This window comes from Lobosporangium transversale, assembly GCF_002105155.1.
Source record: "Lobosporangium transversale strain NRRL 3116 chromosome Unknown BCR41scaffold_63, whole genome shotgun sequence".
In the NCBI taxonomy this organism is placed as follows: Eukaryota; Fungi; Mortierellomycota; class Mortierellomycetes; order Mortierellales; family Mortierellaceae; genus Lobosporangium; species Lobosporangium transversale.
Genome location: NW_019029041.1, coordinates 53,287 through 73,823, shown reverse-complemented (window position 1 = coordinate 73,823; position 20,537 = coordinate 53,287). Strand labels below are relative to the sequence as shown.

The window sequence follows — 20,537 nt, the reverse complement described above, 5'->3', positions numbered from 1 at the left end:
CCCTCCAACTTCATCCAATGCCATAGCTAATGTACAGGATGGAGTTTCTCCACTTTCAAACGGCGGGTGCGAGATACAACAGCAGCAACCACAGCATCTTCAAATGGTCAGTCAGCAACCCGTCGTGTCCAGTACAGCAATTCATGCTCATAATCATTCGTTTGGGACAGAGGGATCAATTATGTCAGCTTATACAATAGAAACAATGGAGGGAATTGTCATGTCTGATCAGTCCTCACATAACAACCAGCCCTTTACAGCCAATCAGTCAATCCAAGAGCAAGGCCAGCACCAACAATCACAGATACAGCAACAACCGCAGATACACCATTTGGTAGACCAATCTTTGATACTGCAAGGGAGCAGCGGCGTATCGCCCCAATCCCTTCAAGCTAATATGTCACTACAGCCACAGCAACAGACCCAAATATTGACACTTCCCATGAGTCCACCTTCATCGCAGCCTCAGACACTGCTCGTCAGTCCACCAACTACCTCACTGGATCCGCAGTCCATGACCCAAGTACAAGGAATGTCATTTCAGCAGGCGGTTGAGATGCGTAATATGCAGCTCCATTTCATGAATTCTAGTCAACAACAGCATGAACAGCAATTACAGCAACAACAGCAACAACAACAGCAGCAGCAACAGCAACAACAACAGCAACAACAACAGCAACAACAACAGCAACAACAACAGCAACAACAGCATTTTCAGCAACAGATGCAGCAACAGCACGTCCAACAAATACTCACCAACAGCACACCAAAGTCAGAGATGCCATTGAATCCTAATAGCTTACTTTTGCAGCAGTCGCAAATCAATGTTCAAACGGTCCCTGCAGAAGCGCCAGTGATTCCTTCACAACAATCTCCTGCCCAAAGCGGGGGATTGCATCGTCACCAGCTGTCGCTTGATGGACATGTCACACCCATCGATATTCAAATGTTAAATGTACAGATGCAGCAACAACAACACTTGCAAGAGCAGCTGCAAATCCAACAGCAACACCAGCAACATCAGCAACAAGTTCAACACATTATGGCAGCAGCCATGGGTACGGTGCAGCAAGGAGTTATCAGTCCAGCTGATTCAGGGATGGGTCTTATCTTGCCTGTTAATCATAATTTAACACCCATGGCTATGACACAGGATCAGCTCCTTTCTAGCGGCCCTACAATGAACCCACACCTTATTTTGGCTCAGCAACAGCAACAGCAACAGCAACAGCAACAGCAACAACAACAACAGCAGCAGCAGCAGCAGCAGCGACAGCAGCAACAACCTAACCTTGCTACTCAAGGCAATGTGGAGCTGGATAATTCAAATGCGCCAACAACTATTTCACACGCAGAAATGGCGTATTCAACTTCTCTTTCTTCCACAGAGTCTATGGCAGCCTTCACGCCTTTGGTTCCCTCTATGCAGCCTCTCCCACTAAGCACGACATCTACACCTGCGTTCACCCCACCGGAGGGCGCAATTGTTTCGCTTGCTGACTCTTCAAAGGGTCATCGTCGTCATCCATCATCTGGACACCATTCACCCGAACAGCGGATTCTCCTACAGAACCAGGACTTTTTCTTACAACAACAACAGCAAAAGATGGCGGCTAAGGAACAGATTATTTATCAGAGTATGCATAGAACCGATATCGAGCCTCACCAGAGCCGCTCTCCTAGAACAACAGCTACTGCTGGGCTGAAGATTAATGTTGCTGATATCCAAGCACGTGCTATGCCTTCCCTTTCCGCATTGGCATCCCCAACAGAATTAGGGCATATATATTCTCCAGGACCACTTTCAGGGCCATCACCCACGATGGGACCTATTAGTAATTCTTTAATGGACACGATCATGGAAGTTTCATCCAACTTCAAGCTTCACAACATAAACGATCCTCAGCCTGCAGTGACAGCCCAATCTGAGAGCATGGAAGCTATGGATCCCAATTCCACACGTCTTGAGCTTGCTGGTCTATCGAAACTTGAGTTAATTGAAAAGGTGATGCAGTACAAACGACAAATGGAGGATTCTATTGCCTTGCGAAGAGCCAGTCAACCCAAGATCGAAGTAAAAGAGGATTCTGAACTACACAGTAAGACGCAAAACATATAAATGTAGTTAGAGCGAGACTGAGAGTCTGGTATAGGAGATTGACCATATACTAACTCGTCCAATTTTTTTTTTCTTCTTAGCTGCTCCTCATTCTGACCCCCCTTCTTCACAAGGTCATCAGCAGGCTGGCACCTTAAAGATCCTACCTACCCCAAGTGGACCACCACCATTACCAACACCACAGCCATTGTCTGGAGCACAAGAGGCAGTTAAAGAAGAGCCTTTGGAGAATCATGTTACTTCGCAACATCAATCAACAACAGATTCAAAGTCACCACCAGCAACACAGGCCTCTACTGCCGCTCCCAACAATAATGATGACGATGAGGATGATGAGGCTGATGAAGAGGATGAAGAAAATGAGGACGATGCTGAAGATGAGGATAATGATGACGAGGCGGAAGTCAACGGGCAAACATCTCGATCACCAACACTACGGAAAGGATCGTCCAGCGCAACTGCCGGCGACAACGGATCGAGTACAGGTCCAGATGCACCACAACAGCTGGTCTGTCTGTGGGGAGACTGCAACACTCCGTTTGATTCTATGGAAAAGTTGAATGAACACGTTACTGGAAGCCATATTGGGAGCGGGAAAGCTTGCTATAGCTGTGACTGGCAGGGATGTCACAGGCGGCAAAAGCCGTTCACGAAGAGACACAAGATGTATAATCATCTGCGTACACACACTGGAGAGAGGCCTTTCAAATGTCTAGTTCCTGGTAAGCACTTCATGGCATTCTAGAAAACACATTCATGAACTAGGGATGAATGTATGTTAACCAGTTACTTTTTTTTTTTTTTTTCTGCTTTTAATTATTATTATAGGATGCGACAAAAAATTTTCACGGCCAGATTCGTTAACCACACATACCAAGACCCACTCCAATGTACGGCCATTCATCTGTCCTGTGGAGGGTTGTCCCAAGGCATACTATCATGCTCGTTCTCTCAAGAAGCATGAGCTTGCACATGAGGCTAAACGTACTGGCCATTCTCGAGCACTGCGTGGACCTGGATCTAACGCGACTACACCAGGGTCCTCTTCAGATATGAGTACCGGAGCTTCGACTACCCCAGGATCTACCGGTACAGCGTCTGGACAACAGTATCCACATTATAGTCACCCGTATCATCCCGATTTTACAGCTGGATCAATAAGAGGCGCCAGGAATCATGGACATCAGCGTCAACAAAGTCAACATAATCAACACACAGACTTTAATATGGCTATGATACCTGAATCAACTATAGATGTAGGTCTTTTGACGGCGAATTCACTGTCATCTGGAACAAACTCACCTAGTCCGGGAACGATAGCGACGCCGTCAGGATACAGCTCAGGATTTAATACTCCCAGCACCATCATTAAACCGACAATATCCAGTCACTCATCTACATCATCTGTTCCGTCAATATCAATGGTGATGACAAGTGCATCAATGTCTGCATTAGACGGTCAAAAAATGTCGGTGGCCACCGGCACATTCCCGCAACAACAACAACAACAACAACAACAACAACAACAACAACAACAACAGCAGCAGCAGCAGCAGCAGCAGCAGCAACAGCATTTGTCACAGCCGCCACAGCCACAGCCACAGCCGCCGACTCAGCAATCACCTCAACAAGTTTTGAGTATGCCTGGAGTCACAATCTCTTCTGGGAATTCGAGTCTCCAGGCAACTCCGACCGGTACTCCAGGGTTCTCAACATCAGCAGCACTGCCATCGTCGACTCTAACTGGACCCACATCGCTTCCTTCTCCAATGAATGGTGTTGGGCATCCTGTAATGCCTGGAACGGTAGCAGTGCCTATGGCGATGAATATGGATGTGACGATGTCGCTGAGTTCAATAGCAGGACATGGTGTATCCTCACCACCCGGTATGGTTCATAGCCCTGTTGCGATTGATCCCATGGTAATTGCGCAACAGCAACCGCTAGCTCAACAGACTGGCGCTGTTGTGAGCGGTATGCATACGTACTTAGTTCCAACAACAGGAGACAGCACCCTTGTCCATGGGCATGGGATGATGACTTCTGTGATACCAATGAGTACGATTGAAGCGACAGTAGCAGGAGTGGTATCAACACCAGTAGCCCACCCCGAGCAAGGCTTTGTCCCTCATCCGATGTAACGTGGGGTTGCTCAAAGTATCCTCAATTATTTTTTATGTTGCGCGAGGAAATATCCTTATTCTATTCCATTCCATTCCATCTCGTCCCATCCCATCCTGTTTATTTTATTTTTATTTTATTTTTGCATTCCCATCCTGTATTTTTTTTTATTTTTTTTTTTATTTCATTATTTTATTTTCTTACAAATCGTTGTATCGTTACATGTGAACATTTACGTCCTGTTTTCCTTGCGCGGCCCGGAATACCTGTTGTTATAGATGCAGCAGTTGATTGTCTTATACCCCCTCGTTGCCTCTCGCGTTCGAAGGGATTTTTTTTTTATGTCTATCACACCCTTCGCTTATGACTTAATTAATAAACTCAATTCCAAAATAAAAATAAAAAAAAAGGTGTTCGATGATCTCGTTCGTATGACTTTCTCCCCCCTGAACTATACACAATGTTTGCCGCATGATGATGAAAGTAGGTGCCTCATTTTAGCTCGGTTAAACACTCTTTAGAAAAGCTTTTATTGATAGTGCTTTAAAGATGGCCTTATTAAAAAAATAAAAAAGTAAAAAAATAAAAAAAAATAAAAAAAACTCAAATCACCATTCACCCATCATGTCTGGAATATCGTCCAGAATAGCAGCCAGGTCCTTTACTCTATTCTGGAGAACCTGAGTATATATCTGATGAACCCACTCAGTCCAAGAGAAGTCTTGAGGGACATCTAGAGTTGGCGGTCCTGATGATGATGATGATCCCGGCAAAGAAGCTAGATTTAGATCGAATGTACTAGTATCGATTGCAGGATCAATCCTTGATTCATATAATGTTTCAGAGATAGTGTCGTTATCCACGTTTCTAATGGTGGATGCGGTCAATATACTGTCGTGAACATTATTATCACTGCCACTACTGACACTCATACTACTGCTACCGCGTGTGTTAATACTCATGTTTGTGATGCTACCAACTTGTTGTTGTTGTTGTTGTTGCTCTTGCATCTCATTCAATCGGTTCAAGATAGCTCGTGCTTCATGATCAGGATCCATGATCGCCACCACAAGGCCCCAACAGACCATATAACAAATTGCAGCGCCAATTAAACATGAGACCTTTGACCACATAGTCTCCACCTTTCCGAGGACAAAGGCCAAGAAGCAAAGTGCAACAGTGAAAGGCATCGCATAGAGCAGTAGCCACGTGGATGTTTTCAAAAAGATGCCATCAGGTGAAGTACGGATCGTACCTGCAGTTGGGCCATGGCCTATGGAGGCTTCAAAGAGTGAAGGCATCATCGAGAGAATAGTACCGCTGGTCGGATGTTCATGAAGAGTTGACATTGATGATAGAGTAGGAGGAGGATGTGAAAATGGATGATGTTGCTGTTGCTGTTGCTGTTGCTGTTGTGGCCGTTGGAAAAGACGTCGATAGTGTATTGAACTTGTTGTCATCGTTGACATGGTGGTCGTTGCAGTAGTCGTTGATGTAGGTTTGATATCATCTTCCGAATCCAAGTTCATGAACGGTTGATCCTTGTGTACATATCGACAGAGGGGACACACCATATCTTTACTCATTGAGAATGCCATTCTGTTGTATACACACATACATGATAAAAAAAAAATGTCTCTTAGTTATATCGAACATGTATGAATAATTAAAAAAAAAATAAAAAAATAAAAATAAAAATAAAAATGCAGCCAAACGTACGATATGCATGACAAATGAAACTCATGGCGACAGGCAAGGGTGCCTTTTGCATGATGTCGAGGCTGTATTCGATCCAGACAGATAGCGCAGAAGGGGTCACAGCAATCTGCATCCGCATTTTGGCTTTTATCGTTTTTGTCTGAAGGGCTCAATTGCTTTGATTTGTTATCCGTTGCGATCAGAGCATTGTTGCTGATGGTGCTTTGGGTCGTCCTATTCATTTCTGAGGTTGTTATCCTTTCTGATCCTGTTTCTGCTTCTGTTTCTGTTTCTGTTTCTGATTCTGATTCTGATTCTGACACTGCCGTTGCTATTGTCGTTACAGTTGTTGTTGTTGTTGTTGTTGTTGTGGCTATTGATGGTTTTCTATGATTCAAGGTATCAGCACTGCTGTCACTATTGTTATGGCCGCTATAACTACTACTACCGCTGATGGACGTAGTTGGGATTGAAAAAGTAAATATATCTCCACAAGTGCCTTCTGCTTGCTCAGTATGATTAACCGAGACTCGACTCAAATTATCCAACAAGTGAGTATCATGGACCAATTCAAAATCTGATCCAGCTGTGCTGTCCGATGAACTCATGGCTGGTAATATAAATATAAATATAAATTTGTGCTTAAGATAGCTCCAACCGTATGGCTTGGAGACAGTCTAAAGAGGTTTAGGAAGGAAGGGCGCTGCGTTATTCAGGATTGCTCGTTGCTTTTTCTTCAATTGAAGACTTTTGAGTTTGGTGCAATAGCCTCCTGTTTTCCCGTGAGAAAATAAAAGAAGTAGGTTAAGAGGAGTTGAAGTTGAAGAATAATAAGGAAAAGAAAGAGAAAGAGTAAGAGAAAGAGTAAGAGTAAAAAGAAGGAGAAGAAAAAGGAGGAGAATGGTTTAACATGTGTCTGAGAGGAGGTTCAAAAGAAGAAACGTGATGGAGCAGGCGATAGTCCTGTGAGCATGCCTTGTCTTTTAGGTATTGTTGCTGTTTGACAAAAAAGAAAAGAGAGAGTAAAAGGAAGAAAAAAAAAAAAAAAAAAAAAAAAAAAAGGAGAGGAAGAGAAAAAGAGGACAGAAGAGGTGTTTATGCAAAAGAGAATGGGAATGACGCTGAGAATGTAAGTCGAATGACCTGCAATGACAGTGAAAAAGAACCCGTCTGTAGTGTGAGACAAAGCGAAAGAGGAGTGGGTGCATGGGCGGATGACATTTTTTTTGTTACGCGCAATATCACGTCCTTTTGACTTACACAATTGATTTTTCATGCTGCGCACATGCAAGCCAATCCAACACTTGACCATGCAGTGCATGTAATGTGAGCAAATGGATTCTCAGCGGCGGATCCATTGAGGTTATCTTTTTCCGCAAAAAAAAAAAAAAAAAAGTCCAATGACATCAGCTCCCGTTCGTAATTTTTTTTTTCTTTTTTTTTTTTTTTTTTTTTTTTTGGGCGCAGCGGCTTCCTTTTCTTCGACCTCCAACACAAATTATACACAATATATTAACTTTGTCGACATAAATTATTATCAATGTGACTAATTAGTCACTCACCTCAGCAATTCTTTATTTTCTCCTTGCCTTCTATAAATTTACACAGATATAACAACCCTTGACCGCCTTTTCGGAAGCTAAACAGTGCCGTAGAGGACTACTTTCCCTCATAAGTTGTTATTCAGATCCTCTCCCTAATTTGGCTTATAATCCAAAAAAGAGTGAGGGAGAGGAAGAAAGTGATAGCAAGTCTCCTTACGAGTGAGATAATGATCGAGGTTGCGAAGGGTGATGAGGTCGCTGTTCTTGACGATGGTGGCCTGGTAAAGTGTGAGACAGAGTCTTCCGCAAGAAGTGTTGATTCTCTGGAGGAATAATCACCCCTGTTGGATCCAAGGGTTCCAAGATAGGGTCTGTTTCGCTGATACTAGCGCGACTGACTCTTCCTTCTTCTTCTTGGTCGAGTGCATCCACATCAATCCCAACCTTCTTGGCTTCGTACCTGGCCAAAACCCATCGGATCAGGACCGGTAGTGCTGCCAGAGCAGCAACGGCAACCAACATTGCAATGTTTTTGAACGTAAAAATATTGACGCCGGACGAATGATCCTCCACAAGCTTTTCAAGGACCATTCCTGCCTGGACATGCACTACAGATGGAGCGGTAACACCAATCAATGTCCCAATGAAAAACTCAGGCCATAGTGGGACTCCAAGATGAGGAGAGCAGATGTTGACAAACCAATTTGGAGGGAATGGTGCGAGACGAAGTAGAATGATATAACTCATCAAGTTATTGCGGTGTCTCTCTAACTAGGATTTTTTTTTTTTTTTTTTTTTTTTTTTTTTACATGGATTCAAAACAATTGGTTGGAGGTATAAATTTTTCTGATCAGCAGTCCATAATAAATCTCCGCACGGACACCTATTCCGGATGAAATATTATCAGGTTTATGCCATGATATCATCACCGTTTATAGTATATACCTGAGTATTCCACTTGTCCATCCGTTCACCAAACTTTCGTTTCACCAGTTTGGAGAAGAAATGCCTTGAAAGCAGATAGCAATTGGTTGCACCTACTGCTGATGCCTATTATATATCGTCCAAAAAAAAAAAAAAGCTTGTTTAATTTTATCAGATCAAGGCAATAGACAACGTACACAACCACATCATAGACATATACCCACCATAGAAACTATGAGTAAAGCGATCCAGAATTTAAACAATGCTCCTCCAAGGATACTGAGCCACATACTTCCTGGTACCGAAAATGTCTGCAAGCTGTTAAATAATCATCATGATGCATTTTGTTATGATGCATGGCGTAAAAAAATAAAAAATCAGATATGTCATCATATATCATATTTACATTGCTGAATTTTTTTTTTTTTTTTTTTTTTGCAGGGGAGACGTTCCATTCGTCCATTCGTTGAACAAAAAATGCTGGAGTGGCAATAGTCATCATAAAAAAAAGGGGGGGAGGAAGAGAGAGAAGGAAGGAAATGAATGTGATACAAAGCATCAGTAAAGAAAAATCTCCTGAATTACTTACTAAAGATAAATGGTTAGGAATCCAAACATGACCCGATAATAGTGTTTATCCATATATACAACAAGGATCTTGCGTAAAGCCTCCAGGTCTTCTAATGAATGTGGGAAATGCAAGTCCTTGCGTTGTTCCCTAAGTTTAATATAAAATATAACAAAAACGTATGAGTGACCATCCAAAGGTACTTTAAACCTTGATACCCAATTATCTGCCGAAAAATAAAATATATTCTGGCTCAACGGTCATATAGGAATGGGAAGCGCAGCTGCAGTCTAATCAGCTGTGCTCTCTTTTTTTTTTTTTTTTTTTGTCTTTCTGGTAAAGAGCGCAGCAAAATCAGGAGAGGTACAAGATGTGGCATCATCTGCTAGTTCATTTTCTCTTCCTTTCCTTTCTTTTGTTTTAAAAGACAATACATACTCATCAACCCTTGGTAATGTATATTGTAAGACTAGAACGAGGATGATAGTGCCCACTGCAAGAATCAAAAAAAACTTGCCCAAACCCTGAAAGAATTTGGAGATTGTATGAAACCGAGCTTTCCATCCTGAGGAACTATTGTCATCCTTGGATATGTTCTTGTTGATATCATTTTCATCTTCATGGTATTGTTGAGAATTTGTCAATGATGATAAGGGTGATATCGATGATGATGACGATGATGATGATTTGTTCTGATCATGATGGCTGGTAGGGATATATGTTGATACTGTTGACAATGTGTTATAGGAACCAGATGGTTGTTGTGATTGAGACAGCAGTGGTTTTCGCTGTTCATTATCCTGTAACCGTTGTTGGTCCATGATTGTTTATCTTATATGGATTGCTTTCAGAATGTATGAGGCTGTTAGTCTAAACAGTAACTAAGGAAAGCGCTTTTTCGTTGGTCAAGAAGAGAAAAGGAAACAAAGAAAAAAGATGAATGAACAAAATGAAACCCATGCATCTGTTTCTTTCGACTAAAGTCACGACGTATTTGCTTGAGTATTGCTTGAGCTATGTGACTACCTTCTAACTTTGCCATGAAGTTTAGAATTTCATTCATTTCGCAAACCATGTTCCTACAATTTTTTTTTGTGAGGAGCTCAACGCGATTAGTGTAGGGGTTTATTACTTTTTTTTTTTCTCCTTACTTTCTTACTTTCTATAATTTTGTTATATCATCTCTACCACTTTTTTTTTTTTTTTTTATAAAAAAGAATATAAATCATTACTTGAAATTGGCTCCCTGTGCAACCACTTGACCCTGCATTGCCTTGATCTCCCACGTCGTTGCATTTTCCGGGCTCTTTTCCGTTCCAAACCCAGTCTTGTAACAATTAGCAAGATGACCCATCGAGGGGACATCCCCAGCTTGTGCTGCTCGCAAGAACCACGAGAATGACTCCTTGGGATTAACGCTGACGCCCTTGCCTTCCTTATACATGATAGCTACACGACGCATTCCAATAGCATGGCCTTTACTTGCTGCCGCCATCTGCCATTCAAAAGCTTCAGCCCAGTCATTTCTCTCGTTCACCGCCATAGCCGCAAGGTTAATGCATGCCTCTGCAGAGCTGGCATTGTTATGAGCTCTTACAAATAGCTCCCGTGCCTTCACAGGGTCCTTGGATCCACTTTCGCCGTTAAGATAGCATACTCCCAAGTCATAAGCTGCCTCTTCATAGTTATTCCGGAGTGCGTTTTCATACCATGCAAACTTTTTCTTGTCATCCTTTTGCACGAAATCACCCTTCTTATACATCATACCAAGATTGTACATGGCCTTGCCAGATCCCAGCTCTGCTCCCTTGTTGAACCATTCAAACGCCATCTCCATATTAGCCTGCACTCCTCGTCCATTGATGTATGATAATGCAAGAGCACAACATGCGTCTGCATGTCCATTGTTGGCTGCAGCTGTGAACCATTCGACTGCTCCCTTCAGATTCTGATTTGTACCCCAGCCATCCCTGTAGCAGTATCCAATCTCGTTCTGAGCTACTGGCACCCCAAGCTGTGCAGCTTTGAGCCACCACTCGAATGCCTTTTCTGGTGACTTTGTCGTTCCCAATCCTTGTGAATACATGTTGCCTAATGTCGCCATTGCCTTTCCATTGCCCTTCTCGGCTATATTATATATTTATATACGAATATAGATTTATAGATAGATTGATGAGACAAATCGTTGACATTCTTGTTGCACCCTTTTTTTTTTCTCTTTTTATATAATAATAGCAGTAGTTATAGTAAAAAAAAAAAAAAAAAAAAAATGAAAAAAAAACACAAAAATAAACGGGGTGCTATTTTACTTACCAGACTTTTCATAAAAATAAAATGCTTGATCAAAATCAATGGCTTTACCATACATTCCATACTGATGTGCATTTCCTAAGCTCAACAGCGATTCTGGCCATCCTGCTGTTGCAGCCCTTTCGAGCCATTCCATTGCTTGAACAGTATCCTTGGGGACATCGGGTGATAATGGGTTGTTCAGAATCTTTGCATAGACATGCATTGCCTCTGGGTGACCCTCCTGTGCAGATTGAATCAACCACTGCATCCCCACTTGCTGGTTCGCTTCTGTCCCTTTGCCATTCAATAAACAATCTGCGACCTTGAACTGTGCTAAGGACTTGTCAATCACATCAATTGAACCTTCCACAGCCGTTGCAGCCGTCATCCACCATCCAAAGGCCTTTTCTGCATCTGGTGGAAACTCGGCTCCTACACCTGTCGTATAAAGTTCTGCTAAACGAATTGTTGATTTTGCATCTCCATTCTTAGCAGCGGTTTCGAGCCACATGGAAGCACCCTCTGCAGTGGCTTGACAACCTTCTCCTCGCATCAAACATTCCCCAACTCTTCGTGTCGAGGCTGTATGACTTGCATAGGCCGCCTTTAGATACAGATCAAATGCTGCTTTGGAATTCTTGGCCACTCCAGGCCCTCCACGGCTATAGAGTTCTGCAAGATGAAATTGTGCCTCAAGATGTCCCTTGTTCGCAGCTGCAAGGTACCAATCTTCTGCTCCTTTGAGATTGACGGCTGTACCAATACCATTTTCATAACAATAGCCTGCTCGGAAGAGGGCATCGTTTTCGCCATTGTAGGCAGCCTTTGTATACCATTGTAGAGCTTGACCTGGATTTTTCTGGGATCCCTCCTGACCTTCTTCATAGTACTTGCCAAGTAGATACTGCGCACGTGGGTCTTCACGCTGAGCGCCTTCCATCAAGGACGCCAGTGTTGCTGTTGCCATGCTTTATTTATTTCAGTTACGCCTGCGATGAGAATAAATATTCTTTTTCGAAGAAACAGAAGAAAAGAGAAAGAAAGGTAGATGAAAGGATGGAGGAAGATGGAGGAGAAAAAAACGTAAGAAAGAGATGAGCGTTTCAAAAGATGAGCTGGGGGAGGATGGAAATGGTGTGTTTGTACAAGTGATGGCAGAGAAGGAGGATGGGCAGGGGTGGGGTATATAGCGCGAGAAATGAAAGTATAAAAATAAAAAGGGAAAAAAACGCGGCCAAGCGGGTGCAGTGCAGCACAGATGTAAGTGACGGATGAAGGGGAAAGAGAGAAAAAGACAAAGATGAGAAGAGAAAATGGAGGTCAAGAGAGGTTGAGCTTTGTCTAACCAAGAGGCTTATGAATAATAAAAAAAAAAAAAAAGAAAGAGCAAAAGGAAATAGGTTGTCAGGGGGGAAAGTAGGGAAGAAGGGAAGGAGGTAAAAAAAAAAAAAGAAAGGCACAGAGCACAAAGAAAACGGCAAATTTTTAATGTTTATGTAATGCGACATGGATGTACTTTGTCACTTGTATGACTTTTTAAAATGTAGACTATCGTTCCTCTACCGGCTTACTGGCTTACTGCCTTGCTACCTTACTAGGATCCATCTACTAGTCGAGCAAAGGCCATTGTATTGTTCCCAAAGTATTTGGCAACCACCTCAAATCCATCATCTGCATCCTCAAGCTATATTACATATATTAAAAGCATAAATCTTTGTTAGCTCATCAGATTGTATTACCATGTTTCTCATAAAATACCTCTGTTAATAAGACTTTACCTCTGACAAGAACAAATCATGCTTCTCTGCATTCGCCTCTTGCATCCTTCGAATGTCTGCTACTGTTCGCTGTTCAACCATGCATTTAGGACACTCCCGATCCGCTGCATCCGACAGACAGCGCTGATGATATGAATGCTTGCACAAAAAGTGCACCGCTGGCAGATCTAATGACCCACCACATGCACTACATTTTGTCGCTTGAAACACACGAGCTGACGTCTTGAGCTCCTCAATCTCGCGTCGTTTCTTCTCTGACTCCTGACGATAACTTTGGATTTGCTTCTGATCCTCCAATCGCTCCTTCCTTTCCGCCTCAATACGACGACCAATGTAGCTCTTAATCATCCCTATCGTAGCCACTGATGTCTGAGAGAGCGCCTGTACAACCTGAAGTGGTGGCAAGAGGTCCTGTTGGTCAATATGGTCAAGTACCTTGAGCAACTCAGGCGTAGCTGTTGCTAAACGGCCAGGTGATGATGAAAAGTATGATAATGTCAGAGGGTATAACGATGGTTCCAGTGGTCTATAGTTAGGGTTACCAGGAACATTATGCATGAGTGACAACATCTTCAAGTCCTCTCAGATAAGGAAAAAAACAAAAAAACAAAAAAACAAAAAAAAAAAAAAAAGTCTTTTCATCTTAATTAAACTCACCCGTATTTACGCAGGCACTCAATCACCTTCGCAGTATTGTCACGCTCAATCCAGAGCCTCAAAATATCTGTATACATTTTCATCCGCTCATACAGGAATACAATGCCCTCATCGAAGCCTGCCATATGACAGAGGACCAAGGCATGATTGGTGTCATAGGGAATCTCTGTATCATTCAATAACTTGAGACATTTCTCTTTCCTGATATTCCGTTCTTTCATTTTACGGTTCATCTCTGCTACATGCATGGTCGAGCCTTTGCTGGTTTGATCAGAGTTAGTTGTTGTCGGTGGGTCTGCAAGGTAGAGCTCCAAAAGCGTATTCCAAACTGATTTACGTTCCTCCATTTCATATTCTGATATCAGCCCGGATCGACTAGCTCCGCTGGTCGAAGCGTGATCAAATTGATCCATGTTTGTAGCGTTCTTTTTAGTTCCTAATACATTGTTTCCTGAAGATCCAATGCTGCCTGGTCTATTCGGCACTGCGCCCGCGGGCGACTTGAGTGATGCTCCAGATGACACCATTATCGACTGGGAGCTCTGAGCGGTCGGCATTGACGGCCAGCGATTCGCTGACACCTTTTCAAGGAAGGTAATTAGATATGAAGGCAAGTCTACAAACAAGCTCATAAATGTCCTTGGTGAAGGTGGAGCATACTTGGCCGGTTCGTGATGATGGGCGCCACGAGGTTTTGGTGAAAATGTTGCATGATTGTTAAGATTTGGACTGGCACCACCGCTAGATAGCGCTGGAGTAGAACTTGTACTGGCGTTACCTCCCATAGTAAATGGTAGCATACTAAAGGCTCCCCCATGGTGAACATTGGCCGTAGCCGCAGGAGATGCAGTGCCGGGCGTTGGAGTAGAAGTGCCTCCCCTTGTCAGCGTCCCTGAACACAAATCGATCAAAAGTTGTGTAGTTTGTTCAGGCAAGTGTGTCAATAGAACTTTGCCGTACTTTTGCAAGTTCTTATCTGCTTCTATAGGCCCAAGGCGACGCATATATGCCAGAGCATGATCGTAGTGCTTCACATCGTCAATTTGAACTGTGAGATATCTAGGGAAGGAAGGAAAAAAAAGATCAATTTTACTGTATCGTCTTGTAGTTTATACCGATGTCGTAACCTTGCCACTTACAGGTCGTGTTCCTCAAATTTTTCTGCAAGATAAACAGCGTGCTCATAGTATCCTGCTTGACGACACACCTGAATAGCTGTCTCCAGGTCAAATGTCAAGTCGCTATCAGTCTATAGGTAAAAAACAGATGGACAAATTAGTAAAATTAATAACTACTACCGCAAAAATACTTTGGACATCCGCATCACCACTACAAACCTTGATAAATTCGTCCAGACGCTTAACATCTTTTAACTTTGTATAGCAGTTAAGTAGAAGAGTCGTATGGTCTGCATTGGCCAAACCACTTGAATGTAACTCTTGAAGATAAGAGGTCAGGTTATAGATACGTTGTGCATCCAGGAACTTTCGGATAACATATGAAGGCTCCAAGCGCCCAATTGTTCGGATGTACTGCGCCATCGCTCCGTCGTAATCTCCTTTGCTGTACAAATGATCACCGTATCGTTTGATAATCTCTGAAATACTGGCGTTATCGTACTTTTGGTTGTGAGCAAGATTGATGGCTAGGAGGTACATATTTTTCTTGAATAGAATATCCAGCTTGACTGAGGTATCCATTTCGTCCAAACGGAAAACCTACACAATAGAACCGGTAGCATCTGTCAGATTTCATGCCACAGCAATTGAAAATATAGAAACGAAAAAACCTGATACCAGCTTGTTAAAGTTACCTTGCCACCGTTTTCGACAATATAAATACTCCCCCATTCACAGACAACACTACGAATTCCTTGAGTAAATGCGGCCTGATAGGCGGTGAACTTGTTAGCCGTGTCAATAATGGTGAGCCTAGTAGTATCATTTGCAGACACTGCCGCAGAATGGACACCAAATGTCCGAGAAGCTGCTGCTGGGATATTGGGCGGGGAGACAAGGATCAAATATGATTTGTGAAACGAAATGAAGGTCTTTGGTCCTATGCAACACAAATAGTTCTTCTTTCAATAAGTTTCGGAACGTCCATATTAAATACTAGATGGATGTAGAGCTTTGCACTGTCTAATCAACTCGAAATAATCTTTACCGTCATACGCATAAGCAGGTCCTCGACCATCAGAGCCATAGAAATAAATAGCTTCATCTCTAGCTATTGCCATCTCCTGCGTGCTTTCGTTCATCACAGCACATCCGAGGCCTCCGCCGTGGTCATCGAGTATCTATTGTATAAGTATGATGACGCGCTTTATGAGAAAATCCTTCTTTATCTCCGTTGCAGTATCAAGGCAAAAAAAAAAAAAAAAAAAAAAAAAAACATACCTGTGTATGTCTGGAGAAGGTATTATACAACAAAACTTTGGCTGTAGTCGCAATATAAAGTAAGGCTCCTCTCTGTTGCTCCTTGAAACCAAGTCCTACAATATATATTTTTATCGATTGTTTAAGGTCAAGTCACCAGTACATTATCTAGGTATGCACTTGGCTGTTCAAGTAGAATAAAATAACATAGAGAGTCGTTATACCTGTAATAGGTTCGTCATTTTGATGGACAATCTTCTGAGCAGTTGTTCGTTCTCGCATCAAGTCACCACTAATCAGGACAACAGTGCCATTGGCCAGTCCAACAGCAATTTGAGAAAGATTTTCCAGAACAGCCATAGCAGATACTGGAAACGTATTTCCAGCTTGATTGACACGAATAGATCGCTCCAATGTTGGACCTGGTCTGTTTCTATCGGGTTTGTCCAAATCCCACAGCTTAATGACCTGAAGCGCGTTCTCTTCTTCCTAAGATCCCACGATAATAAAAGAAAAAAAAGAAAAAAAAAATCTCAGGAGACGTCGAAAAGCAGGAGATTATGTTAAGGAAAAAAGAGGAGGAATAAACTTACACCAACGGTGACCAGAATGTTACGCTGTTTTAATTGTTTCAAGTGAGTGACTCGACCACTCTCATAGGCAAGAAAAGATTCTCCTTGTAGATTTTTGTCAATGATATGTACCAGACCTGATCGATCCGCAATAACCATATGCCCTCGACCACTTGTTGCTACATTTGGTTCGATAGACTAATGGGTTTTTGCAACGAACCATTTTTCTTTGAGTAAAAGACCTTTTTTTTTTTTTTTTTTTTTTTTGAAAGCAAAAACAGAAGGAACAAAAATCACACCTGAAAAACTTCGGGAGACCTGGACGGGTCTTCAGGGTCTTTGACTTCGACCTTGTCGAAGAAGTTGAACTGGCGCTGTAAAGCCATCAGTTGCGATGGATGGGTTAGGAAATGAAGTGGCACTAGGAACACAAAAGCAGAACAAGTAAATGTGCCACGAGGCAAAAAAGACATGGGCTTTCTTCCAAGTTAATGGTGTTTGTCAGGTGATAGAAGAGATCTCATTCTCAAAAGAAGAGCCTTTTTTTTTTTTTTTTTTTTTTTCCTTCAATACGATTGCCGATTTCTCATGTCTACGATCAGCCTGCATCAAACTTCGCGCCATGCAATCCTCGTTATTCATACCTCTAATATTGATCCACTCTCTGTAAGCGCAACAGTTGAGCACAAGGAAAAGGAACAGATCTCACTCAAATACTGCTCACAGGCTCAAGTATCGCACACATGGACCATTCAACCTGTACTTCATATCCCGGGCACTACTATAACAACAGCAACAGCAACAACAACGAGGCTTATTCAGGACTGCACACACTCAGTATCAGCAGAGAACTTGGTTATAAAGATCATCAAGACACAACAGCCTATTGAATGGCAGGGTCTATTGCTCAAACGAGAGTATAAAGCATATTCTTCTCATAATTCATCATTCCACGAGAAGGACCAAGATTCCACAGATACAACAGCCCTCTTCAGATTTGCTACCTCTAGCAACACGGAATGCTATCAAAACAAACTTCGTTCGACTCAGCTATGGGATTCGTTACGTGAGCAAGGGCAACTTGGGGTGGTAGGAAATATTCAGGCAAAGAAAGTACCTGGGACTAATTCTATCCGAATGAGCGCCGATCTTGTTCCATCAAAGCAATCCTTGGCTTAAAAAAAAAAAAAAAAAAAAAAAAAAAAAAGAAAGAAAGAAAGGAAGTAATGAAAAATGCATATAGTAAGGCGTTTTAATACCAATAGACTCATGAGCTCAAAGAAGCCAGGCGAAGGGATTGCATTGATTTCTCCGATGCTCGGTAGTGGTGCCAGGACAATAAGGAATGAGGCTACAGATAAGGTTCGATGGATAAGGGGCTCTCTCTTTGATGGAGACCAGTTGGGTCCATTGCAAGTTTAACTGTGGCCTAAATTAATCTCATAGTATTGCGAAGGGTGCTTAAAAATCCGATATGCCAATAGTCAATGCGATGTTCCTTGGTATAACTGAAATTACGACAATAATGAGCACGACTACAAATTAAACTCTTTATTAAAAAAAGTTATGGTATGAGATTGGCCCTCGCTTTGCGCCTTCATTTATTTCTTAATGATGGTTCTTCTAGTATACTCTGTCTTTAATGATGATATGAAGTCCTAATATCAAACCTTTATCGCATCTGAAGTCGAACAGCCTCTCTGTTTTTTATTTTTATTTTATTATTTTATTTTATTTTTTATTTTGAGGAAAAAAAAAAAAAAAAAAAAAAAAAAAAAGATATTGGCATATTGGTGTCAATAGTTGGTTTATTCAATATCCGCATAATTATCTGCGGCGTCTTGGCGGTGAAATTGAGCGGCTCAGAGATCGACCACGACGACCTCCACGATCTGAATATGGACTTCTACTTCTACTTCTGCTCCTGCTTCTACTAAGAGAGCGGCTCCTTGACAAGCCTCTGTTTAAACTTCTAGATCTCGATCTGGATCGCGAAAGACTACGTGACCATGATCGTCTTGCTCCACCCTTATCAGCGTACTGACCGCGGCCTCTACTTCTACTTCTTCCTCGGCTTATATTCCTGCCTCTCCTTGGCAGCGGTGATCGGCTCCTGGTACGGCTACGGCTACGGCTGCGACTGCGACTGTAGCGTCTTCCAATACCACCTCGACCACGAGGTGGTGTCCTACTGCGACTTCTAGATCCATATGAACTATATGAACGCGATCTCTTCCTTCCTCGTCCAACAGGTGATCTCGAAATGGAACGACTATATGATCTCTCCCTCATTCCCCGACCACCGCCACCACGAATAGGGAGAGGTGAGCGTCCTCTTGCAGACATCCGTGACCCCAAAGGTGCTGCATTCGGTCCTTTGACGCGACGAGGCGGTGGCGGCGAATAACTATTCATATTGTAGCCGCGACGCCCTCCTGATGAAGGTGGTGGTGAATAATTCCTGCCACGGCGCGCTGGTGGAGGAGAATAATAATCACGTCGACCTGGAGGAATTGAGTCAAAATTGCCCCGACGTGGAGGCGAATAGTGATCTATTTTGTTATTCAAAAAAAAAAAAAAAAAAAGGTGATTGAAGAGAAGAAAACAATATCGAGTTAAACACAGCGGTGATTGTTGTGGTCTTCTCCACCATGATCCTTAACACAATCTTTACCTTCCATTCGACGGCGGCTCGGTGCTATAGGTATAGGACTGCGATGGCGACCGCCCCGGCGCGGTGGTGAAAGCGCGGCTCTTGAGCGCATTCGCTTATCATTCACTGGTGGTAACGATGGCTGTGATGGTGGTGGTGGTCTAGTAGACTTTGTTGCAAACACAACCTCAATAATTTCTCCATCAAGTTGTCCGCCGTTCCATCCTTCCAATGCTAATTGAGCTTCCTCACGAGTCTCATATTCAATCTCTGCATATCCCATGTTGAAACGGACTAGAAGTAAAGAAGAAGTCCAGAGAACGAGGCATTAGCTTTAGCAAGCAATCACAAACTCACTCTAAAATCAATTAGAAAAAGTCATCGAGGGGCATGTAGCAAAATAATGGAAAAAAAGGCTTACAGCGAGGATTGATCGGGAAGTAGATCGATTTGATTTTTCCATAATCACCAAATATCTCCATGACATGGGCTTCCGTCACATTTTTGGTTAAATTTCCAACCTTGACTGTTGAAGCTAATTTGAGGTTGTCGCTAGGTGACCTTGATCTCGATCTCGAATTACGACGTAGCTGTTTGCGAGGCGGCGACTGGTTGGACGAGCGAGAATGGCTAAGAGAGCGCGAACGTGATCTAGCTGTCCTGCCTAAGGATCTCCCTCGAGAGCGACTACGAGATCGTGGATTATCATCAGCTGCTTTGGGTGAAGGTGATCTGGAATAAGAGCGAGCTCGAGAACGTGATCTAGAACGAGGGGTTAAGGAGCGTGAACGCGAGCGTGTCTGAGACTGCGACCGAGTGCGCGATCGAGAGCGCGGGTGTGAAGGGGAGCCAGAGCGAGGACCTGATTGCGAACGTGAACGCGAACGCGAGCGAGACCTTGGATGCGATTGAGATCGAGTGCTCTTTATGTCGGCGTCATTGTCGCTCTTTGTCTGATCCTTTTTCTTGTCGCTGTTGTTGAGGTTAGCTACAGCATCACCTCCCGACGTAGCAGCCTGAACATCAGGTGTTGGACTAGGACTGCGAGAAGGCATCTCCGAACTAGGGTTGATATCAGCAAATATTAACCCCAAAACACGAGGATGGGTGGTTAGGAGCAAAATATATTAAATGATGCAGCATATGTAATGAACGTAATATATGAGTTGAGAATCAGCGCTTACTCTTCCTTGTTCATTGACTGAAGGAAATTTTGATCGATCGATTTCCTCA

General features: G+C 42.8%; 7 protein-coding genes across 7 annotated transcripts; 2 read left to right on the top strand and 5 right to left on the bottom strand.

Annotated features, from left to right (window-relative positions):
- Positions 1-2,627: 2,627 nt before the first annotated feature.
- On the top strand, positions 2,628-3,204 carry BCR41DRAFT_284544 (hypothetical protein; the record flags this gene model as incomplete). Its single annotated transcript, XM_022020261.1, has 2 exons — positions 2,628-2,841; positions 2,948-3,204. Coding segments are annotated over 2 exons (471 nt in total), but the record flags the coding sequence as incomplete, so codon positions are not given.
- A 1,537-nt stretch (positions 3,205-4,741) lies between these two features.
- Positions 4,742-6,978, bottom strand: BCR41DRAFT_390245 (hypothetical protein). Its single transcript, XM_022028200.1, has 2 exons — positions 5,960-6,978; positions 4,742-5,839 (listed from the first exon to the last, which is right to left on the bottom strand). Exons 1-2 carry the CDS (start codon positions 6,544-6,546, stop codon positions 4,849-4,851), a joined length of 1,578 nt encoding a protein of 525 aa, XP_021876128.1. The 5' UTR covers positions 6,547-6,978; the 3' UTR covers positions 4,742-4,848.
- A 717-nt stretch (positions 6,979-7,695) lies between these two features.
- Positions 7,696-9,123, bottom strand: BCR41DRAFT_313757 (snare associated Golgi protein-domain-containing protein; the record flags this gene model as incomplete). Its single annotated transcript, XM_022021153.1, has 4 exons — positions 7,696-8,249; positions 8,412-8,532; positions 8,631-8,724; positions 8,996-9,123. Coding segments are annotated over 4 exons (897 nt in total), but the record flags the coding sequence as incomplete, so codon positions are not given.
- Positions 9,124-10,182: 1,059 nt separating this feature from the next.
- On the bottom strand, positions 10,183-12,638 carry BCR41DRAFT_426231 (hypothetical protein). Its single transcript, XM_022030704.1, has 2 exons — positions 11,288-12,638; positions 10,183-11,101 (listed from the first exon to the last, which is right to left on the bottom strand). The coding sequence occupies exons 1-2, from the start codon at positions 12,231-12,233 to the stop codon at positions 10,203-10,205; spliced, it is 1,845 nt and encodes a 614-aa protein (XP_021876126.1). The 5' UTR covers positions 12,234-12,638; the 3' UTR covers positions 10,183-10,202.
- A 103-nt stretch (positions 12,639-12,741) lies between these two features.
- BCR41DRAFT_328810 (hypothetical protein) lies at positions 12,742-17,100 on the bottom strand. The gene is made up of 11 exons (XM_022021710.1): positions 16,951-17,100; positions 16,673-16,849; positions 16,304-16,568; positions 16,101-16,195; positions 15,868-16,000; positions 15,515-15,759; positions 15,039-15,419; positions 14,841-14,950; positions 13,702-14,760; positions 13,045-13,570; positions 12,742-12,950 (listed from the first exon to the last, which is right to left on the bottom strand). Exons 1-11 carry the CDS (start codon positions 17,035-17,037, stop codon positions 12,861-12,863), a joined length of 3,168 nt encoding a protein of 1,055 aa, XP_021876125.1. The 5' UTR covers positions 17,038-17,100; the 3' UTR covers positions 12,742-12,860.
- Positions 17,101-17,239: 139 nt separating this feature from the next.
- BCR41DRAFT_401469 (hypothetical protein) lies at positions 17,240-17,830 on the top strand (the record flags this gene model as incomplete). The annotated part of the gene is made up of 1 exon (XM_022029223.1): positions 17,240-17,830. One exon carries the CDS (start codon positions 17,240-17,242, stop codon positions 17,828-17,830), a length of 591 nt encoding a protein of 196 aa, XP_021876124.1.
- A 602-nt stretch (positions 17,831-18,432) lies between these two features.
- On the bottom strand, positions 18,433-20,531 carry BCR41DRAFT_363460 (hypothetical protein). Its single transcript, XM_022025887.1, has 4 exons — positions 20,489-20,531; positions 19,726-20,366; positions 19,326-19,598; positions 18,433-19,203 (listed from the first exon to the last, which is right to left on the bottom strand). The coding sequence occupies exons 1-4, from the start codon at positions 20,500-20,502 to the stop codon at positions 18,479-18,481; spliced, it is 1,653 nt and encodes a 550-aa protein (XP_021876123.1). The 5' UTR covers positions 20,503-20,531; the 3' UTR covers positions 18,433-18,478.
- Positions 20,532-20,537: the final 6 nt, after the last annotated feature.